Raw genomic sequence first — 20657 nt, forward strand, 5'->3', positions numbered from 1 at the left:
CAATTGATAAGATCATGTGGTTTTTGTCTTTTGTTTTATTTATGTGATGGATTACATTAATGGTTTTTCTGATATTAAACCAGCCTTGCATACCTGGTATAAATCCCACTTGATCAGGGTGAATTATTTTTTTGATGTGTTGTTGGATTCTATTGGCTAGAATTTTGTTGAGGATTTTTGCATCAATGTTCATGAGGGATATAGGTCTATAATTTTCTTTTTTTGTAATGTCTTTACCTGGTTTTGGTATCAGGGAGATGGTGGCTTCATAGAATGAGTTGGGTAGTATTCCGTCATTTTCTATGCTTTGGAATACCTTTAGTAGTAGTGGTGTTAACTCTTCTCTGAAAATTTGGTAGAACTCTGCAGTGAAGCCGTCCGGGCCAGGACTTTTTTTTGTTGGGAGTTTTTTGATTACCGTTTCAATCTCTTTTTTTGTTATGGGTCTATTTAGTTGTTCTGCTTCTGAATGTGTTAGTTTAGGTAGGTAGTGTTTTTCAAGGAATTCATCCATTTCTTCTAGGTTTTCAAATTTGTTAGAGTACAATTTTTCATAATAATCTGAAATGATTCTTTTAATTTCATTTGGTTCTGTTGTGGTGTGGTCCTTCTCATTTCTTATTCGGGTTATTTGTTTCCTTTCCTGTATTTCTTTAGTCAGTCTAGCCAATGGTTTATCAATTTTGTTAATTTTTTCAAAGAACCAGCTTTTGGCTTTGTTAATTCTTTCAATTGTTTTTCTGTTCTCTAATTCATTTAGTTCAGCTCTAATTTTTATTATTTGTTTTCTTCTGGTGCCTGATGGATTCTTTTGTTGCTCACTTTCTGTTTGTTCAAGTTGTAGGGACAGTTCTCTGATTTTGGCTCTTTCTTCTTTTTGTATGTGTGCATTTATTGATATAAATTGACCTCTGAGCACTGCTTTTGCTGTGTCCCAGAGGTTTTGATAGGAAGTATTTTCATTCTCGTTGCTTTCTATGAATTTCCTTATTCCCTCCTTGATGTCTTCTATAACCCAGTCTTTTTTCAGGAGGGTATTGTTCATTCATTTTCCAAGTATTTGATTTCTTTTCCCTCGTTCTTCTGTTATTGATCTCTAGTTTTATTGCCTTGTGGTCTGAGAAGATGCTTTGTAATATTTCGATGTTTTGGACTCTGCAAAGGTTTGTTTTATGACCTAATATGTGGTCTATTCTAGAGAATGTTCCATGTGCACTAGAAAAAAAAGTATACTTTGCAGCAGTTGGGTGGAGAGTTCTGTATAAGTCAATGAGGTCAAGTTGGTTGATTGTTGTAATTAGATCTTCCGTGTCTCTGTTGAGCTTCTTACTGGATGTCCTGTCCTTCTCCGAAAGGGGTGTGTTGAAGTCTCCTACTATAATTGTGGAGGTATCTATCTCGCTTTTCAGTTCTGTTAAAATTTGATTTATATATCTTGCAGCCCTGTCATTGGGTGCGTAAATATTTAATATGGTTATGTCTTCCTGATCAATTGTCCCTTTTATCATTATATAGTGTCCTTCTTTATCCTTTGTGGTGGATTTAAGTCTAAAGTCTATTTTGTCAGAAATTAATATTGCTACTCCTCTTCTTTTTTGCTTATTGTTTGCTTGATATACTTTTTTCCATCCTTTGAGTTTTAGTTTGTTTGTGTCTCTAAGTCTAAGGTGTGTCTCTTGTAGGCAGCATATAGATGGATCGTGTTTCTTTATTCAGTCTGTGACTCTCTGTCTCTTTATTGGTGCATTTAGTCCATTTACATTCAGGGTAATTATAGATAAATAAGTTTTTAGTGCTGTCATTTTGATGCCTTTTTATGTGTGTTGTTGACAATTTCATTTTTCCACATACTTTTTTGTGCTGAGGCGTTTTTCTTAGTAAATTGTGAGATCCTCACTTTCATAGTGTTTGACTTTATGTTAGTTGAGTCGTTACGTTTTTCTTGGTTTTTGTCTTGAGTTATAGAGTTGTTATACCTTTTTGTGGTTACCTCATTATATACCCCTATTTTTCTAAGTAAAAACCTAACTTGTATTGTTCTATATCGCCTTGTATCACTCTCCATATGGAAGTTCAATGCCTCCTGTATTTAGTCCCTCTTTTTGATTATTGTGATCTTTTACCTATTGACTTCCATGATTCCCTGTTATGTGTATTTTTTTTTAATTAATCTTAATTTGTTTGTTTTTGTGATTTCCCTATTTGAGTTGATATCAGGACGTTCTGTTTTGTGACCTTGTGTTGTGCTGATATCTGATATTATTGGTTCTCTGACCAAACAATATCCTTTAGTATTTCTTGTAGCTTTGGTTTGGTTTTTGCAAATTCTCTAAACTTGTGTTTGTCTGTAAATATCTTAATTTCGCCTTCATATTTCAGAGAGAGTTTTGCTGGATATATGATCCTTGGTTGGCAGTTTTTCTCCTTCAGTGTTCTGTATATGTCGTCCCATTCCCTTCTTGCCTGCATGGTTTCTGCTGAGTAGTCAGAACATATTCTTATTGATTCTCCCTTGAAGGAAACCTTTCTTTTCTCCCTGGCTGCTTTTAAAATTTTCTGTTTATCTTTGGTTTTGGTGAGTTTGATGATAATATGTCTTGGTGTTTTTCTTTTTGGATCATTCTTAAATGGGGTTCGATGAGCATCTTGGATAGATATCCTTTCGTCTTTCATGATGTCAGGGAAGTTTTCTGTCAGAAGTTCTTCAACTGTTTTCTCTGTGTTTTCTGTCCCCCCTCCCTGTTCTGGGACTCCAATCACCCGCAGGTTATCCTTCTTGATAGAGTCCCACATAATTCTTAGGGTTTCTTCATTTTTTTTAATTCTTTTATCTGATTTTTTTTCAGCTATGTTGGTGTTGATTCCCTGGTCCTCCAGATGTCCCAGTCTGCATTCTAATTGCTCGAGTCTGCTCCTCTGACTTCCTAGTGTGTTGTCTAATTCTGTTATTTTATTGTTAATCTTTTGGATTTCTACATGTTGTCTCTCTATGGATTCTTGCAACTTATTAATTTTTCCAGTATGTTCTTGAATAATCTTTTTGAGTTCTTCAACAGTTTTATCAGTGTGTTCCTTGGCTTTTTCTGCAGATATCCTAATTTCATTTGTGATATCATTAAGCATTCTGTAAATTAGTTTTTTATATTCTGTATCTGATAATTCCAAAATTGTATCTTCATTTGGGAAAGATTTTGATTCTTTTGTTTGGGGAGTTGGAGAAGCTGTCACGGTCTGCTTCTTTAAGTGGTTTGATATGGATTGTTGTCTCCGAGCCATCACTGGGAAACTAGTTTTTCCAGAAAATCCGCTAAAAAAAAACTGCAGTCAGATCCCTATCAGAGTTCTCCCTCTGGCTCAGGCTATTCAGATGTTAATGAAGCCGCCTGGGGAGGGTGGGGGAGGGAACAGAGAGATAGGAGAGTAGCACCTCAGAATATAGCCAGAGTTGCTTGTCTTGCTTGGAATGACTATTATATCTGAGATTCCCGCGGGCGGGTTGCCTATGTGTGCTGGCTGTGTGGAGATTGCCCCCGGGGGGTCTGGCCCGCTGGAGTCACGGTCAGATCCTCCGCTTCCAGCCCTACGCCCAGCGTCAAGGCTCCCCTACTGGGACGGTGCACTCTCGACTCCAAAATCAGTCGCTGCCTCCCGGGGACTTCTCGTCCCTCCAGCCGCGTGGCCGTGCCGCCCCCGTGAACCAGGTGGGCCCCCTCCCGGGGTTAGTTCAGATTGGTGGAGTAGCTCCCCGTGCTTGTGCCGCGACCGAGTGTCCTGGCTGGAACGCTGTTCTCCCCGCTCCAATACCAGTCGCTGCCTCCCGGGGACTTCTCCTACCGGCTGCGTCCCACGCCGCCCGCGCGACCCGGATGGTCACCTTCCCGGGGTTAGTTCAGGGGGTGGAGCAACTCTCCGTGTTTATGGCGTACCTGCGTGCAGTCCAAATCCCTGTGGGATGGTTCTCCGGCTCGGATGCTGCTCTTTCTGCTCCAAGATCAGTCACTGCCTCCCGGGGACTTCTCCTAACGGCTGCGTCCCACGCCGCCCGTGGAACCGGCTAGTCCCCCTCCCGGGGTTAGTTCAGGGGGGTGGAGCAGGTCTCTGTGCTTGTGCCGTACCTGACTGGTATGCTGGCTCCAGGCTCTGGAAACAATCGCTGCTTCCCCGTATTACTTCGTTCTCCGTCTCTAAATCTGTGTTTGTTGTTCAGGGTTCGTAGATTGTTATGTATGTGATCGATTCACTTGTTTTTCCGTGTCTTTGTTGTAAGAGGGATCCGAGGTAGCGTCTGCCTAGTCCGCCATCTTGGCTCCGCCTCCTACATTTAATTTTATGATCATGTGTTAATATTTAACTTCTTGATGGCATGAATTTTCTTATTAGCATGATTCCAAGTCTTAAATTCTAGTTTTTAACTTTATAAATTAATGAGTGACTATTTTCTTCCTTCTTAAAAAAATTCAATTATTTGATTTTTAATGATCCTCTAACTTAAAATACATTAGATATGGCATCACTCTTGCATTCTGGTTCCTCCATTGTATTAAAAGGAACCCTGATGGTGCAGTGGTTAAGTGCTTGGCTACTAACTGAAAGTCAGCAGTTCCAACCCACCTTCTTGCTTGCAGAAGAAAGATATAACAGTCTGCGTGAGTAAAGATTACGGCTTCAGAAACCCAATGGAAACCCAATGGAATTGACTTAATGGCAATGGGTTAATTACATCAAACAAAATATAAGTTTTTATTAAATGTGCAATAAAAAAACTGTAGCTTCCTTTTCTTAATGTGAAAGAATAATTTTATGTTTCTAAAGTGAACAAAATTAACCTTAAATTTTATAAATACCAGTGATAAAATGAGATCCAAAGTAAGCAAGTTTACTTTACAACTAAATTTTCAGGACACACATGTTGTTGTTCAATACCTTAATATTTCTCACAGAGCGCCACAAAAATTGACAGGGTGAACAAAAAATGTCAGGTTTTTTTTTCTAAGGAAAAGAGCTTATCTGATGCCCCTCTGTGTGCACAGCACCCAGCACCTCATTGTTGTATGACCATATAAAATTTATTTTGGCAATGATAAATTATATTTTCTCTTTAAACTATTTTACTTTTTTTTTTTTAAGAAAAAGAATGTGGTGTTCCTGATTTACCCCGAAACTTAGAAGCTTCACCCAAGGAAAACAAATATAGAGTTGGAGATATCTTGCGTTTCTCCTGTAGACAGAGACTTAAAAGAGTTGGAGCAGATTCCACTCAGTGCTACCACTTTGGATGGTCCCCAAGTCCCCCGACATGTAAAGGTGAATATCTTACAATTGATGGAACAACAATTTATTTCTTGGATATCAACACCTTTTTTTCCCTTTTTTCATTTTCTGTGACCTTTCAGATTGTAAGCTAACACATTAAGCCAGATATGTTATACCTGGGAAGGATATGGGTTGGGTTGTAGACAGCTCAGATAGATATCTCTCCAATTGCTTATTGAAATGTGTATTAGGAGTATTTAGAGATACATGTATGGCAGCTGAGACTGGAGATACACCTTCATTTTTTTGTTTTTTTTTTCCCCCTTTACCTGTAATGCCACAATTAATGTTGAATATTTTATATAGATGAGTCTTACCCCAAGTCTCATTCTGCTTCTCTACACAACATTCCAACAGTTTAAAGTCAATTCAATCACCAGTCACATGTATGGCTTAATCAAAGTCAAAATATGTTGATCAACAGATTTTCTTAAGTTGTACTTTTTCAAAAATTTTTGAAACAGTGTTTCCATGGAGTATGAATATTACTTTAATTATACAACCGTATTTGCTAATCTGTACACTTCTTTAGAATATACAGATTATTGAACATATTTTAAAGTTTTAACTATACCTACAATGACCTAGTTCAGTGTAAGAAACAAATATACAGAAAAACATTGTCATCAAGATGATTCCAACTCATAGTGACCTTGTAGGACAGAGTAGAGCTGTCCCATAGATTTTCCAAGGCTGCACTGTTAATGGCCACAGATTGTCACATCTTTCTCCCATAGAACCACTGGTGGGTTCAAACCACTGACCTTCCACTCAGGTAGCAGCTAAGGTCCTAACCACTGTGCAACCAGTATCCCATGAAAACCAAACTCACCGCGGTCTAGTCGATTGCAACCTGTAGCGGCCCCAAGTGGTTTCCAAGGCTGGACATCTCTAAAGAAGCAGGCTGCCATATCTTTCTCCTGTGGAGCCCCTGGTGGTTTCCAACTGCCAACTTTTCAGTTGACTCCTGCACCACCAGGGCTCCTGTAGTTCAGTAGAAGTAACAGGATTGGGAAATAAGAATCCAGGGTAAACACCATTCCTTTTTCATTGTTTAAGAATACTGTCATGAAAGAAATAATAAACAAAATATTTCTTCACTTTGGTTAACTTTTTATTGTAAAAGAAACTACTTAACCATTATTTAAACAGTATTTCTACTGTAGGGCAAGTAAACTCTTGTGGCCCACCTCCTCAACTCCTCAACGGGGACGTTAAGGGAACAAAGAAAGAAGAATATGAACACAACGAAGTGGTGGAATATGATTGCAGTCTCAGATTCCTAATGAAGGGGTCTAAGAAAATTCAATGCGTTGATGGAAAATGGACAACTTTGCCTATATGTGTTGGTAATGTACATACAATATTAATATTTAAACTTGAATCAGCAATTGCATCTGTATTCATATGAAGACAAATTATCTTTTAAAGAGAAACTTATTTTTGTGAAATTTATGTAGCGGAAGAGAGTACATGTGGGGATATACCTATACTGGAGCACGGCTACAGCTTGCCCTCTGACCCTCCCTATCACCATGGAGATTCAGTGGAGTTCACTTGCAAAGAATCCTTTACAATGATTGGATACAGATCAATTACGTGTGTCAGCGGAACGTGGAACCAACTTCCTCAGTGCATTGGTGAGAATATACTTCTCAAATAGACATTTAATAAAGTGTATTATTTTTATCTTAAAAATATATTTAGAGATATTGCTGAAAATGTCATTTCTTGAATAGTGATGAATCTAAAGATTTGTTGTTTATAGATCAATATGTGTCTATTGGGGAAAAACATAAACTAGCAACAGAATATTAGGGTATTAATATGGTTTATTTTATAATTGTGAAGCTAAATTTTACATACAGATTGTCATATAAGAGTACAAATTATCAGGAAACATAACTATTTTGCATGAATACCACTGTTGTTATTATATGACTCATTGCTTCAGGGCCTGGAAAAAAAGAAATAAGGTTGAGAAAATACCCATATTGCTACTCTTGCCTCTCTCAAAGCTTCTAACAGTGATCATTCCTTAGTCTGTTTCCAATGCAGCAAAAGGCAGTGAAGCTGCTGCAGAGTGGGGGGCCATAGGCCCTCTCAGTTGGGCTATAACTTAGTGACATGAGGCAGTGAAGGTTGGGCCAGGAAACAAATCTGACATGGATTTCACTTATAAGAGATTCATCCTGCCCCTTTGATGGCCAAGTCCAGCTGGGAGGATGGGGAACCCAGATTCATTTTAACGAGTTCTTTCTTAAACTTTACCTGTGTGCTTCATTCAGAAGTTCTGGATGCCCACTCTTATTTAATCATCAGATCTGTAGACATTAATAAATTCCAGGAGAAGGTAAAGCTCAGGATCAAGCTCCAGGAGAACACGGATTCCTACCTGTTTTATTCACTTCTGTATTCCCAATACCCAAAAAACTAACTGGCTGACATAAAGAAGACATTCAATAGGGTTCGTGAAATGAATCAGTAAACTCTGTTTCTGATTAATCCTTACATTTTTGCTGAACGCATTCCTGTTAATGGCACCGCCAATCCTTCATGATCCAGCCTCACCTTTGTCCTCTTTGATCTCCATGAATGATTTCACTTCATTCCAGGTGGAGAGAAACCCAAGATAAAATCAAGCATAAGAACTGTGCGCTTTTCATTCTAACCTATACCAATACCTCAGCTTCAATTGTTATTCCTTCCTGAACTCAGAGTTGCCTTCATCAACTTAATTCTGTCCATGTATTCAGCCTAGTGTAACCCCCTTCCAGCCATTGTAGGCCTTACTCTACCGGTTAACCCCTCTCAGTGTTTTTTTTTTTTTTTGGTCCCTCTCTATTCTGGGTTCTTCACTCTTCCAGATGTGTTTATTTTTCACCTAATAAAGAAATCCACTCATAAAACCATTAATGACACAACATGTCAATGACAAAAACAACTCTTCTTGACTACAGATATTCCTGCAGTTACTATCCCTCAAAGAACACCTTGCTTTGTCTGTAGCATTACTCCAGATCATGTTGTAGGTCATTCCTTCCTAAAGATGGAAGGAATTTTTGTCTGAACTCTCTAGTATGTTTTGAATCAGCCTCCTTTCTTTCAGGGTTGTATTACAAAACTATTGCTTTTCTTTGGCCAATTACTTGACTTTGTTCAACCTCATTCAACACTGCTTTTCTAATCATTAACAAAAAATACTACCAACGACTTATATTGCTATTTTACCAAATTTGAAAAGACTCCCGTAATCTTAAAAAACAAAAAACAAACCAAACCCATTGCCGTCGAGTCGATTCGAACTCATAGTGGTGCTATAGGACAGAGTAGAAGTGCCTCCTAGGTTGGCAGTGGAGTGACTGGCGGATTCTAACTGCAAACCTTTTGGTTAGCAGCCATAGCTCTTAACCACTACACCAGCAGAGCTTCCCCCATAATCATAAAAAGAAAAAAAATTTTAATAATCATAGGATTACTGAAATATGTAGCTGTATAAAAAGTTTGCATAGTCTACATATTAACTCATTTTGAGCCAACAAAGATTCATTACTATGGCATTGCAATATAATTGGGGTATAGAATGATCTGGTGTATAAAATAACTTCTCAAAGACCCTAAGGTTATATGAGAAAATGGGTCAGGATTTTTAGCACCCCTTTCTTGGTTCAAGTACCTGTATCTGTTGGTTTTGGGGGGGCGGGATCTTGAAGAGAGCTGCTAAAATACTCAAATTCTGTATATTTTATATTTCATTACCTTTCTGAAAAAATAAAGCATTTAAACGAGCAGCTTCTTTGATTCTCTTGCCATAGGTAATATTTTTATTTTTAATGCTTTCATATTATTGATTAAAAATAATGTAGTGTCTTTTTACATCAGGAAAGTAAAAGTATATGCACATTTACATACATTTCAAATATGGGGCCACATTAGGCTGCATGATGAGTGTTCCATATGTAGATCATCCAAGAGAGTGAACCTCTTAGACTCATCCAATTCCCAAAGTGCAATATATCTTTATGTCAGATGTTTACTCTGATATTTCAAAGAATGGACACAAAAGTTATTTTTACATGTAATAGTCCATCACATGCAACATGACCAGGAATAGCTGGATTGATAGAATTCATTGGCATAAATCATAATTTCATTATATCACCAATTCTATAGAGTTACATAGTAGATGCTTAAATTTTTATAATTTGTCTTTTCATGGGAATATTTTTATTTTACAGCAACAGAACAACTTGAGATGTGTAAATTACCAAAGATACCTATATCTCATTCAATGCCATCAGATCAGACTGAATTTAATCATAATGCAAACTTTTCTTACACTTGTAAAGGAAAATCACAAAACAAACAAACAACCTGCATAAATGGAAGGTGGGATCCCGAGCTAACTTGCACAGGTAAGGTCTCTTTTATGATTTTTTTTTTTTTTTTTAAATTATGCTGTTTCTTCCTAAATTGTAAAAGTAGTATCTTTGTGTCTTTTAAAGAATTAGTTATTACTACAAATACTTTTCAAGCCACAAGGTCATTTAAAAGCTAAACAAAACAATGTTTCTAAGTAATAATTATATCTTGTGCATTAGTTGTCTGTATAACAACCATGCAGAAACTTGGTGTCTTTAAATCAACATCTGGGCACTAAGTTGTGCTCATTACTGTGGGACTTTTATTACACACAATCAATCCATATGTATGCCTACACCTATATTGATTATCTATCATCTATCATTTTTTCACCTCTAAAAAAACAACACGTTGCCGTGGAGTTGATTCTGACTCCATGACCCTATAGGACAGAGCAGGGTTTGCAAGGTAGATTTGAGCTGTTGACCTTTTGGTTAACAGCCAAGCTCTTAACCACTTTGCCACCAGGGCCCCGTTCTATCTCTATCTTGAAAATCTCGAGTCATACTGACACCTCCAATTCCAATTGAATAGCAGAGTTCATCTGAGTCTTACCAAGCTTCTTGTCTATAAATGACTTCTCCAACTGTGAGAAACCTTGTACCACTACCCTCAATGCTTTTAACTGAGACAGGTCTAGCATACAGATGGTAGTTTCACACCAATCCTAAAGCAAACCTACTATCTACCGTTCAACATGTTTACGCTTTTTTTTTTTTTTAAGGAAGCAAGTAATATTTGTATTCAGTGAAGTGCACATATTCCTCTGCATTCTCTTCTAGAAGCTTGATAGTTTTAGGATTTGCATTTAAGTATATCGTCTATCTTGTATTGCTTTTTGAGTACAGTGCTAAGTACAGGTTGATGTTCTCTCTTTTTTTTTTTTTTTGGTGGATACCCAGTTCCTAAAAACGCATGATAAAAAGATCTTAAAATGAAAAGTAATTGACTGTAGTAGTGCTGGTTTATTTCTGGACTTTTTATTTATTTGTTTATTTATCCTTATGCCCAAATCACATTACCTTGATAACTGTAACTTCGCAGTAAGTTGTAAAGCACGGTATTTGTTCTCCAAATATGATCTTCCTTTCAAGATTGATTTAATGAGCACCTGTGTATTTTTTTTTTTTTGTGTGTAGTGGTTAAACACTCAGCTGCTAACCAAAACGTTGGTGGTTCAAACCAACCAGCTGCTTTTCAGGAGAAGATGGGGCAGTCTGCTCCCATAAAGATTTACAGCCTTGGAAACCCTGTGGGGCTGTTCTCCTCTGTCCTGTAGGGTCGCTGTGAGTCAGAATCTACTTGAGGGCAATGGATTTTCATTTCAAGTTTGATAGCTATTCTGGTCTTTGTATTTCTATAAAAATTAAAAAAAAAGTATATCAATTTCTAGAAAATATCTGCCTAGATAATGAAAGAGATGGCATCAAATCTACAGACAAGTAGGGGTAATAGACATCTTAACCATGTTGGATTTCCAGTCCATAAATGTGATATATTTCTCCAATTATTTATATCTGATCCATTTTTCTCATGAATGTCTTTAGTGTAAAAGGTGTGCAGTTCTAAAATAATTATTCCTAACTTACATTTTTTGTTATTATAGTTGTACTATTTTTAAACTTCGGATTTTCAAATTTTTGAAGCAGGTATAGATACACTTGATTTTTGCATATTAATTTTATACTATATTCCCTTCTTTATTTAGGTGTAGCTTTGTAGATCTTTTAGAATTTTCCGTACACAATTATATCATTGCAAATTATATTTTTATTTCTCTGTACCATTTTTATGTTTTTGCTTCTTTTCTTATCTTCTGAAACTGTCTAGAACCTCCGGTAGAGTGTTGAAGGAAGTGATGAGAACAAACACCCTTAATCTGTTCCTGACCATTGGATATTTAGCCACAACTATGAAGTTTTTTTTTTTTTTATGAAGTTAGCTTTAGGATTTTTAAAAATGCTCTTCATCAGGTTGAAGAAGTTTCCTTCTATTCCTAGTTAGTTAAGAGCTTTTATCATTAATGGATGTTCAACATCATTAAATAGTTTTGCTGCATTTTTTGATATGGTTAAGTGATTTTCTTCTTAATTCTGTTAAAATGTTGAATCCCATATATTGGTTTTTGAATGTAAAACAAAGCTTTCCTTCCTTGGATAAACTCTACTTCATTGTAATATTTATTCTTATGATAATGTTATGACTACTATTTTACATTTTGAAGTATTTGATTTGATAAAATATAGTTGAGAATTTTTGTGTCTATGTGTTCACGGGGGATATTGGTGTTTACTTACAGTTTCTTGTAATATCTGCAACAGGTTTTGTTATCAGGGCTCTTGTACCCTCATATAATGAACTGAGAAATGTTCCTTGTTCCTCTGTACTTTGAAAGTATCTGTGCCATAAAACCTAGTGCCGTCGAATCTGTGCAATATGTATCTTATTTTTCCCTTAATGTTTTATAGAATTCATCTTTGAAGTCATCCGATTGTTTTAATTTTTTGAAAATTTTTTTTTTTTTAATGAAGAATTCAATTCCTTTAACAGGTAGAGGGCTATCAGGATTTTCTCTGTTGTCTTTTGTCAGGGTATGGAAGTTGCATTATTTAGGAAATATGTCCATTTTATCTAACTTATCTAATAATTAGCATAGAGTTGTTCCCAATATTCACTTAATGTTCTGTGTTCCTTTTAATATCTGTAGGATCCTTGGTGATAGCTATTTTTCATCCCTAATACTGATCATTTTTGTTCTCTTTTATCTCGATCACTTGTCCCAGTTTTGTTTTCAATTGTATTAATCTTTTCAAATAATCTATTTTAAGGTTTTTAATTTTCTCCATTTCCTCTCTTTTGTACTTTTAGCTTGTTTATATTTATCTTGATTGATTTTCTCTCTTTTCTGTTTTTCTTTGACAATTTTCTCTCTTCTGTGGTCTTTATTCTCTTCTCCTTTCCCATTGCTTGAATTTAATTTTTTCTTCTCATTTCTTATGGTAGTAAATTAAAATGTGCATTTAAACAATCCCATTTTCTAAATATAAGCCTTTGTTGTGATTGTTATGTGCTGTCGCATTGATTCCTGCTCATGGTGACCCTATGTGATAGAGTACTGTCAAAAAATTTAAATGAAAACATTACACATTGAAATCAATGGGATACAATGAAAACAGGAGTATCATCATTTTAAAATATCCATCAGCAAAAAAGGAAATAAAATAAAAACAATTGGCATTACAACATAGAATCTAGAAAACGACATACACCCGAAGAACTTAAAGGAAAGAATAAAGCATACATTAATATAAGATAATCAAAAATCCATATATATAGCATATTAATAAATTTATAGTTCAGTTTTTAGGAAAATATGTAAATCAAACTCTAGCTAGACCTATGAAGGCAAAGAACAAGTTAAGAATATTTGAACAAAAAAATTTAAATATCAGAAAAAAATACAAGAAAATAAATCTATAAGTATACATTGAAAAATTATACAAAGAAATATAAAAACAATAATGAGGCAAAATATTTTTGATCAAACATAAAATACTCATACTGACTTAGGCAGAAACAGAAAACCTGAAGTTATTAATTGGGATTATTGAGGTTTATTCAAATATCTCCCTGGATAGATCACAAAGTGTGGGACAACTGAAAGGCCTCCCAAGGCTTCCCAGGGTACAGCTGTATGAGGCTTTGATAAAGGTAAAGCTCCCAGCACAAGAGGAAAAAGCAAAATCAGGGAGTCAGAAAGAGGTCAAAAACTCTCAGGTACAGCCATCCAGAGTCCCCTCTCAGTCAGACAGGACATGCCTCATCTTCAGATTATAAACCCACAAGATATACCTGAGGTATCTCAGTTTCAGGAGAGTTTAGACACAAGTTAACAGAGGGGTCTGTTATACCCTGTTGGTATATAACTAAAGCCAGGCTGTTTAATCTGTTAAACTGTGTACCTATCATCAATCTAAATGTCACTAACTAGTGTAAACAAGCTATAAACAGTTTCACGTTTTGAAAGAAATAGCACACTATAAATCACTAGTGAACATATTTAATTCTTAATCTTGGCCAAGAGTCAGTACTAGGTGAATTGATTGTAAATTAATTCTTACTCTGGCTCATCAGTGGCACAGTGGTTAAGCTTCTGGCTGCTAGCCAAAAGGTCAGCAGTCCAACTCACCAGCTGCTTTTGGAAATTTTTTCGGGCAGTTTTACTCTCTCCTTTGTAGGATCACAATGAGCCCAAATCAACTCGATGGCAACAGGTAATCCTGTGAAATGTCCTAATGGTTAGAAATAATTAAAGTAGATTTTATATAAATTATTCAAGATTGATCACAGAAAGAATCAAAGGAAGAAGCTAGAAGGAAAACTATAAGAATACAAACCAAAAGTGTTAATATTAAGATATTGTAAAGCTACAAAGAGCCCTACATGTATAAATATCAAAAAACTGTTGCCAACTGTCCATACTGACTCATGCCATAGAGTAGAACTGCCCCACAGGGTTTCCAAGGAGCTGGTGGATTCAAACTGCTGACTTTTTGATTAAGAGCTCTGGGCTGTTACAAACACTACATCACCAGGGCTCTATATATTAAAAAGAAACAAACAGAAAAAACAAACCCATTGCCAACTACTGGTTTCTGACTCATAGCAACTCTACAGGACAAAGTAGAACTGCCCTATCAAGTTTCAAAGGAGCACCTGGTGGGTTCAAACTGCTGACATTTTGGTTTGCAGCTGTAGCACTAGCCCACTAAGCCACCAGGGTTTCTGCACCACAAATATAATAAAAAAATTAAAAAAAAAATTTTTTTTATAGAGCATAATAATTATTGTATGATCATTTATGATACATTGGTATCGAATATTCTATGTAGTAAAACTATCCTCTTTATATTTTTTAATTTATGATTTTTTTAATCAATCTAATTTTTGTTCTCAGAAGAAATAAAAAAACCTTGCCCACCTCCACCTCACATTCCTAATACTCAAGATATGACAATGACAGTGAATTATCAGGAAGGAGAAAAAATATCTATTCTCTGTCAAGAAAATTACCTAATTCAGGATGGAGATGAAATCGTGTGCAAAGATGGAAGATGGCAGTCAATACCTCGCTGTGTTGGTTAGTAGTTCATAACTTGCTTTAGAACATTCCTTCCAAATGAGGTTAATACTCTACAGTGCTTTGCATAATTGAACAATAAGAAACCCTTTCTCTGTGTCTATAACTCTTTGTCTAAAACAGTAAATTATAATCTTTGTGCCCAAATTAATCAGCATTCATTCACTTATTTTGTGAAATAAATACAGACAAAAGATTTAGGGATATTATTTAAATACCAGATAAATTTTTTGTTATTATTTCATTCCTCATGATGAACATGAGAAGAATGAAGGAGGATATTCAACAAGAGGATAGTAGCATAAAAAAAAAAAATTCTTTTTTTTTTTTTAGTGGCATAGATTGTGACAATATCTATCCTTCCTTGCAAGTTCCAGATATTTGTTCAGTTTTTAAACAATTTTATTTATTTAAATATCTTATAATTTCAAATAGTATTTATTTTTATTTTTTTATTTAAACATATTTGTGTTTCACCCTTTGATCTCTTTTGTTTATATAGAAAAAGTTCCATGTTCTCAGCCACCTCATATTGAAAATGGAACAATTAACTCAACTACATTTTCAGAAGAAAGGAAAGAAACACCCACACCTAGACTCTACCCACATGACACTAAATTAACTTATGTCTGTGAAGAAGGTTTCAAGCTATCCGAAGAAGATGGGATAACATGCCACTTGGGAAAATGGAGTTCTCCACCTCAGTGTGTAGGTGAGGGCACATGGACAAGTAAATTTGTTTCCAGAATAATTTACTAAAAATAATCAGTTGTCACCAAAGTCATAAACCCAAACAAAAACCCAGTACCTTCGACTCGATTCCGACTCATAGCGACCAAAGTCATAAGACAATATAATTTGTATACATAATTGTTTATGTATTTCAACATTAAAATAATTTTTGCATAATCAAATCAATTATTTTTGTTAATTTCACTAACTCATTATAGAATCCCTTTAAACTCTGCCATTTATTTTGTCTTAAAACGTGATGCATGCAATAATTAAATTTAGCTATTTATAAGTTATTTATAAGTTATTAAGTTGTAGTGTTTGCATTGCCAACTGGTTTTTTTTTTTTTAATTTTCTAAATGTTTTTCCTGCAACGTTTTTTCTGATTTCTTAGAACATAATGGTACGTTTCCTAGGATCATTCATCTTCAATGTGTTTCTTTTTAACACTCATGACTGGCTAGAGAAGAAAAAAAAAAAACTGGCTATATCCTTCATAAATGCATCAACATTGTAAGTCACCGTTTCTTGCTCAGGTTGTGACAGACAACAGAATGGAGGATTTAGAAAGTGTTTGTGCACCTTTTTGTGGTGTGATAGTAACTCCTGTGTTTTCACTTCTTTTCAAGTAAAACTGCTACATGGGACACCCAGTACATAAAATTAAATTTCAGAAGAAATGAAGCATGAATGCATTCTTTCATTGTTTTTTAAGGGCTGCCTTGTGAGCCACCACCTTTGATTGATCATGGTGTTCTGTCTCATGAGTTAGACAGCTACCAACATGGAGAAGAAGTTACCTACAACTGTACTGATGGTTTTGGGATTGATGGACCTGAATCTATAAAATGTTTAAGAGGAAAATGGCCTACCCTACCAGAATGCAAAAGTATATATTTTTAATTATCTTAATTAAAAGTGTATTTAATTTTATTCCACGGATGATAACCCAAAACCCAGTAGATATCTTTTATTCAAAGCGTAAATGGTACAAATAAGCAACTAAGCAGTAATTGCAGAGTTTAACAATTTATCTCTGGAAAATCCTAGATTTTGACAGAAAATTATAGTCTTAGTAATAAGAAAAGTTTGGCAACTTGGGCCAAATTATTTCCTTTTAAATCCTCTTGGGTGTGCTTTTAGCATCTCCTAATCTTTATTTTCAGACTTCTTGTCTTAATTTATAAAGCCCAAGTAACCCCTACTCATCAATCCAATTGTCATTCCCTCTGCTGTCAGCTTATCAATTATCTTCTTATTAATATATAATTCTGTGAAATATTTGAAGTAATTACACATAACTTAGATTCTTACAGAAGCAAAAAGAAAAAAATAAACCCATATACATAAGTGACTAGTATGGGGCAAGAATAAATCAGAATGCAAGCATTACGACTACCCATATCTCCTCAGGCTGCACTAGTGCCATTTCCACCTTGTGCCTTTTCTGAGTATAGAACAATTAAATGTAGTTATGTCAAGATTGTGTAAAACTTATTTTGTCAAGCTGTAAGAATAAGATCGTACAGTATTCATTAGTTTGATATGTAGCTAATTATTATTTTGGAATATAATTACCGAAATATATGTATTTTAAAGATTTACTAAACAAATGCATGTTTCTTTTCTTTCAGGTACAGGTTGTTTTAAATTACCCACATTTGCCAATGCCATACTCAAAGACCCAGAAAAAGAATCGTATAGGTCAGGAGAACAAGTAGAGTATGAGTGTGAAAAAGATTTCCATTTAGATGGGTCAAATATTGTAAAGTGCATCAAGAGCAGATGGATAGGTAGTCCAACATGCAGAGGTACTTTGATTAAGTTTATAAATTTATTTATAAAGTATTTTAGGCAATAAAATAGGGAATTATTTCTCTATCACTTTTAAAAAATGAGCCTAGAATGATATTGCATAGCTAATGGTTAATCTTATAGCCCAGTGGTTCTCAAAGAGTGGTCCCTGAGACAGCAGCTTCAGCATTTTCTGGGAAATTGTTACACATATAAATTCACGGGTCCACCCCAGACCTACTGAATCAGAAATTCTGGGAGATGGCCCCTGACGTTGTTTTAACAAGCCTTACAGAAGATTATCAGGAGCCCTGATGGCACAGTTGTGAAGCACTGGGCTACTAACCAAATGGTGGGTAAGTCGAACCCTCCAGTAATTCTGCAGGAGAAAGACGTGGCAGTCTGCTTCCATAAAGACTACAGTCTTGGAAACCCTATGGGGCAGTTCTACTCCATCCTATAGAGTTTTTATGAGTTAGAATCGACCCCGTTGCCATGGGTTTTCTTTTTTAATACAGAAGCGTATATACACACTTTCATTTGGGAACCAAGGCTATAACCTACTCTTGCTTCATATATACCTGACACTCTGAAGAATTATACATTGTGCATTATCGTATCTTTAAACATTTGCCAAATAAAATTAATAGAGTTGTTTTTATAAATTATAGATTTATTTTTCTATTATTTTATTCATCTCCAGTTTGAATACTTTCAATTAATAATCTTTCTCTTTCTTTAATTTTGTTATTCTTCAAGGCCAGCTCTTAGCTCTTCTTGACTTATTCTATAAGGAAGTGTATACAGATACTATGTTTCTAAGAGGCTAAAATTATGATTAATAAGCAGAATAATTACAAATCTAAATCTGATGTCACATAATCTCTTTTTTCTGATTTTTTGTGGTTTCTAAATTCGTGCTGAAGTTATAATATATGATATTTAAAAAAAAAAAAATATTTAGTTTACTAAATTCCAAGATTGTCCAGGACATCTCTCATTTTCACTGGTATCTGAAGATAAACGAGAGATTTAAGGATGTAGACGCTTAATGTTACAGCATATATTTTTTTAACCGACTTTTCCTCAATCTTTTGTATAATTTTTTAATTTTATCATGATAGGTTATCTACTGACTTTTAAAGCTCATTTGAAAAAACTTGCAATTTAACTTATTGATTTGTTACTCAGAATGAACCCTAGTGAAGAGACTATTTTTCTTTCTATTCAGATTTTTCTTGTGGGAATCCACCGGAGGTGAAAAATGCTAATATTATCTCAGAACAGAAGACTAGGTATCCACCTGGGGAGAGAGTGCGTTATGAATGTAACAAACCTTATTCCCTGTATGGGGAGGTAGAAGTGATGTGCCTGAGAGGAACCTGGACAGAACCACCTCAGTGCAAAGGTAGAATATCTTATTTCAGAAAAACATTGTAAAGAGATAGTAGCAATAACATACGTTGATATAAACACGCAGTAAAGTATTGCTTGTGGAATATTTTTGTTCAAACGCAAATAAAATTATAATGCTTAAAATCTAATTGTTGTTATGGACTGAGCCAGGTAATATGATTAATTTGTGTATGAAAGATTTGACCCTATTAAATGAATAGATGGAATCTTAGAAAATCTGTTATCTTCAGCAGGAAGGCACTTAGTTATTCCCTGAAGAATAAATGTATAAAAGACAGTTTACATAAGTTTGACAGCTCTCTGAGAAGTGGAATAGACAGCTGGGGAGTGATCATAGGAAGTGATACAAATTTAGACACCTGCAGCAGGTAGATTATAATTAGAAGTGTGTGACTGAGTAAGCTTATCTAGGCAATTAGTGTTTCTAGAAAATGAAATCTGAACACTTAGTAATGGACACGCCAAGAGTTAGGGCTTGTAAAAGAAGAGGAGCCAGTAACAGAGTTGTTTTTTTTTAAATAATTTTTGCCTGGTGTATTTATTTTCATGCTTTGGCTTGAAATTACCAATGTTTTTAGGTTTGAAGTGAGTTTTTTTAGACAGCGTATAGTTGGGTCTTGCTCTTATTCACGCAGTTATTCTCAGTCTTTTAACTGGTATATTTGGGCCACTTGCATTTAAAGTAATTATTGATATGTTAGGGCTTATGTCTGACATTTTGCTCATTTTATGCTTGGTTCTTCTGTTTCTCATTCCTGTTTCCATGTTCTTGCCTTCCTTGTAAGTTTCTTGAGTGTTTTTTTTTTTTTTAATTTTCTTTTTTACATATCTGTATTGCCTTTTAGCATATCTCTTTGTATAGTTGTTTTATCCAGTGGTTGTGCTCTGCAATACAATATAAACTAACAGTATGCCACCAGGGTTTCCACTCTACATATATACATATGTATATTATAAAATACATATATACAATATACGTATGTAATTTACGTCTACTTGTGTTGCTATTTCACTACTTCGAACAAAGCGTATAAGCTTTACTTCCATTTTGCCCAGTTACTCCATTTACCCTCACCACATTTTTAATAGAAATGTCCTAAGTACTTTCTCTGCATACACTGAGCACCACATCAGATGATACAATTTTGTTTCAACAGCCAAAATTGAACAAACTCATGAGGAGAAAGAGAGTGTATTGTATTTACCCCTATTATTTTTTATCTACTCCAGTTTTCTTTCTTTCTTTCTTCCTGAAGTCTCAGTTCTCCTTCTGTTATGTTTTCCTTTCTATTTGAAGAAATTAATTTAGCCATTCTCTAAGGATGGGTCCGCTGGAGACAAATTCTCCTAGTTTTCCTTTGTGTGAGAATGTCCCTATTTCCCCATTATTCCTAATTTGTGGTAGACAGTTCTTTTCTTTCAGAGTTTGAAAAATGTTGTATCACTTCCTTCTGACCTCTATTGATTTCAGATGGGATAACCCACTGTTGTTTGAATCCTTCTGCTCTTTTAGGTAATACATACTGTTGCTATAGCTGCTTTCAAGATTTTTTTTTTCTTTTACTTTACTTTTCAGCTATTTAGTTAGGATATGTCTTGTCACAAATTTCTCTGATTTTATCTCGTTTGAAGTTCATTCAGCTTCTTGAATATGCAGGTTTATGCTTTATGCCCAATTTGGGAAATTTTCATCCATTTTATTTTGAATAATTTTTTATCCCCTCCACACTCTTCTCTTTTTTCAGCGTCCAAAATTTTCCTATTTTTCCAGAGAAATCTGAAACTCTGTTTACTTCTTTTTCCTCTATTTTTACATTGGTTAATATTTATTACTTTATA

The 20657-nt window shown here is 35.1% G+C and overlaps 1 protein-coding gene across 2 annotated transcripts in view; it reads left to right on the forward strand.

The window, feature by feature from the left end:
- CFH (complement factor H) overlaps window positions 1-20657 on the forward strand; it is a 115325-nt gene that overhangs the window by 90201 nt on the left and 4467 nt on the right. The window contains exons 12-20 of one of the 2 annotated variants that reach the window (XM_049868192.1): window positions 5128-5304; window positions 6480-6662; window positions 6774-6953; window positions 9552-9728; window positions 14696-14875; window positions 15378-15587; window positions 16324-16497; window positions 17243-17419; window positions 18634-18810. In XM_049868192.1, the coding sequence (XP_049724149.1) occupies window positions 5128-5304; window positions 6480-6662; window positions 6774-6953; window positions 9552-9728; window positions 14696-14875; window positions 15378-15587; window positions 16324-16497; window positions 17243-17419; window positions 18634-18810 (1635 nt within the window). Of the gene's footprint in view, window positions 1-5127; window positions 5305-6479; window positions 6663-6773; window positions 6954-9551; window positions 9729-14692; window positions 14876-15377; window positions 15588-16323; window positions 16498-17242; window positions 17420-18633; window positions 18811-20657 lie in introns of both variants that reach the window. The other variant, XM_049868191.1, reaches the window with a different exon arrangement.

Source organism: Elephas maximus, chromosome 24 (assembly GCF_024166365.1).
Source record: "Elephas maximus indicus isolate mEleMax1 chromosome 24, mEleMax1 primary haplotype, whole genome shotgun sequence".
Lineage (NCBI taxonomy): Eukaryota > Metazoa > Chordata > Mammalia > Proboscidea > Elephantidae > Elephas > Elephas maximus.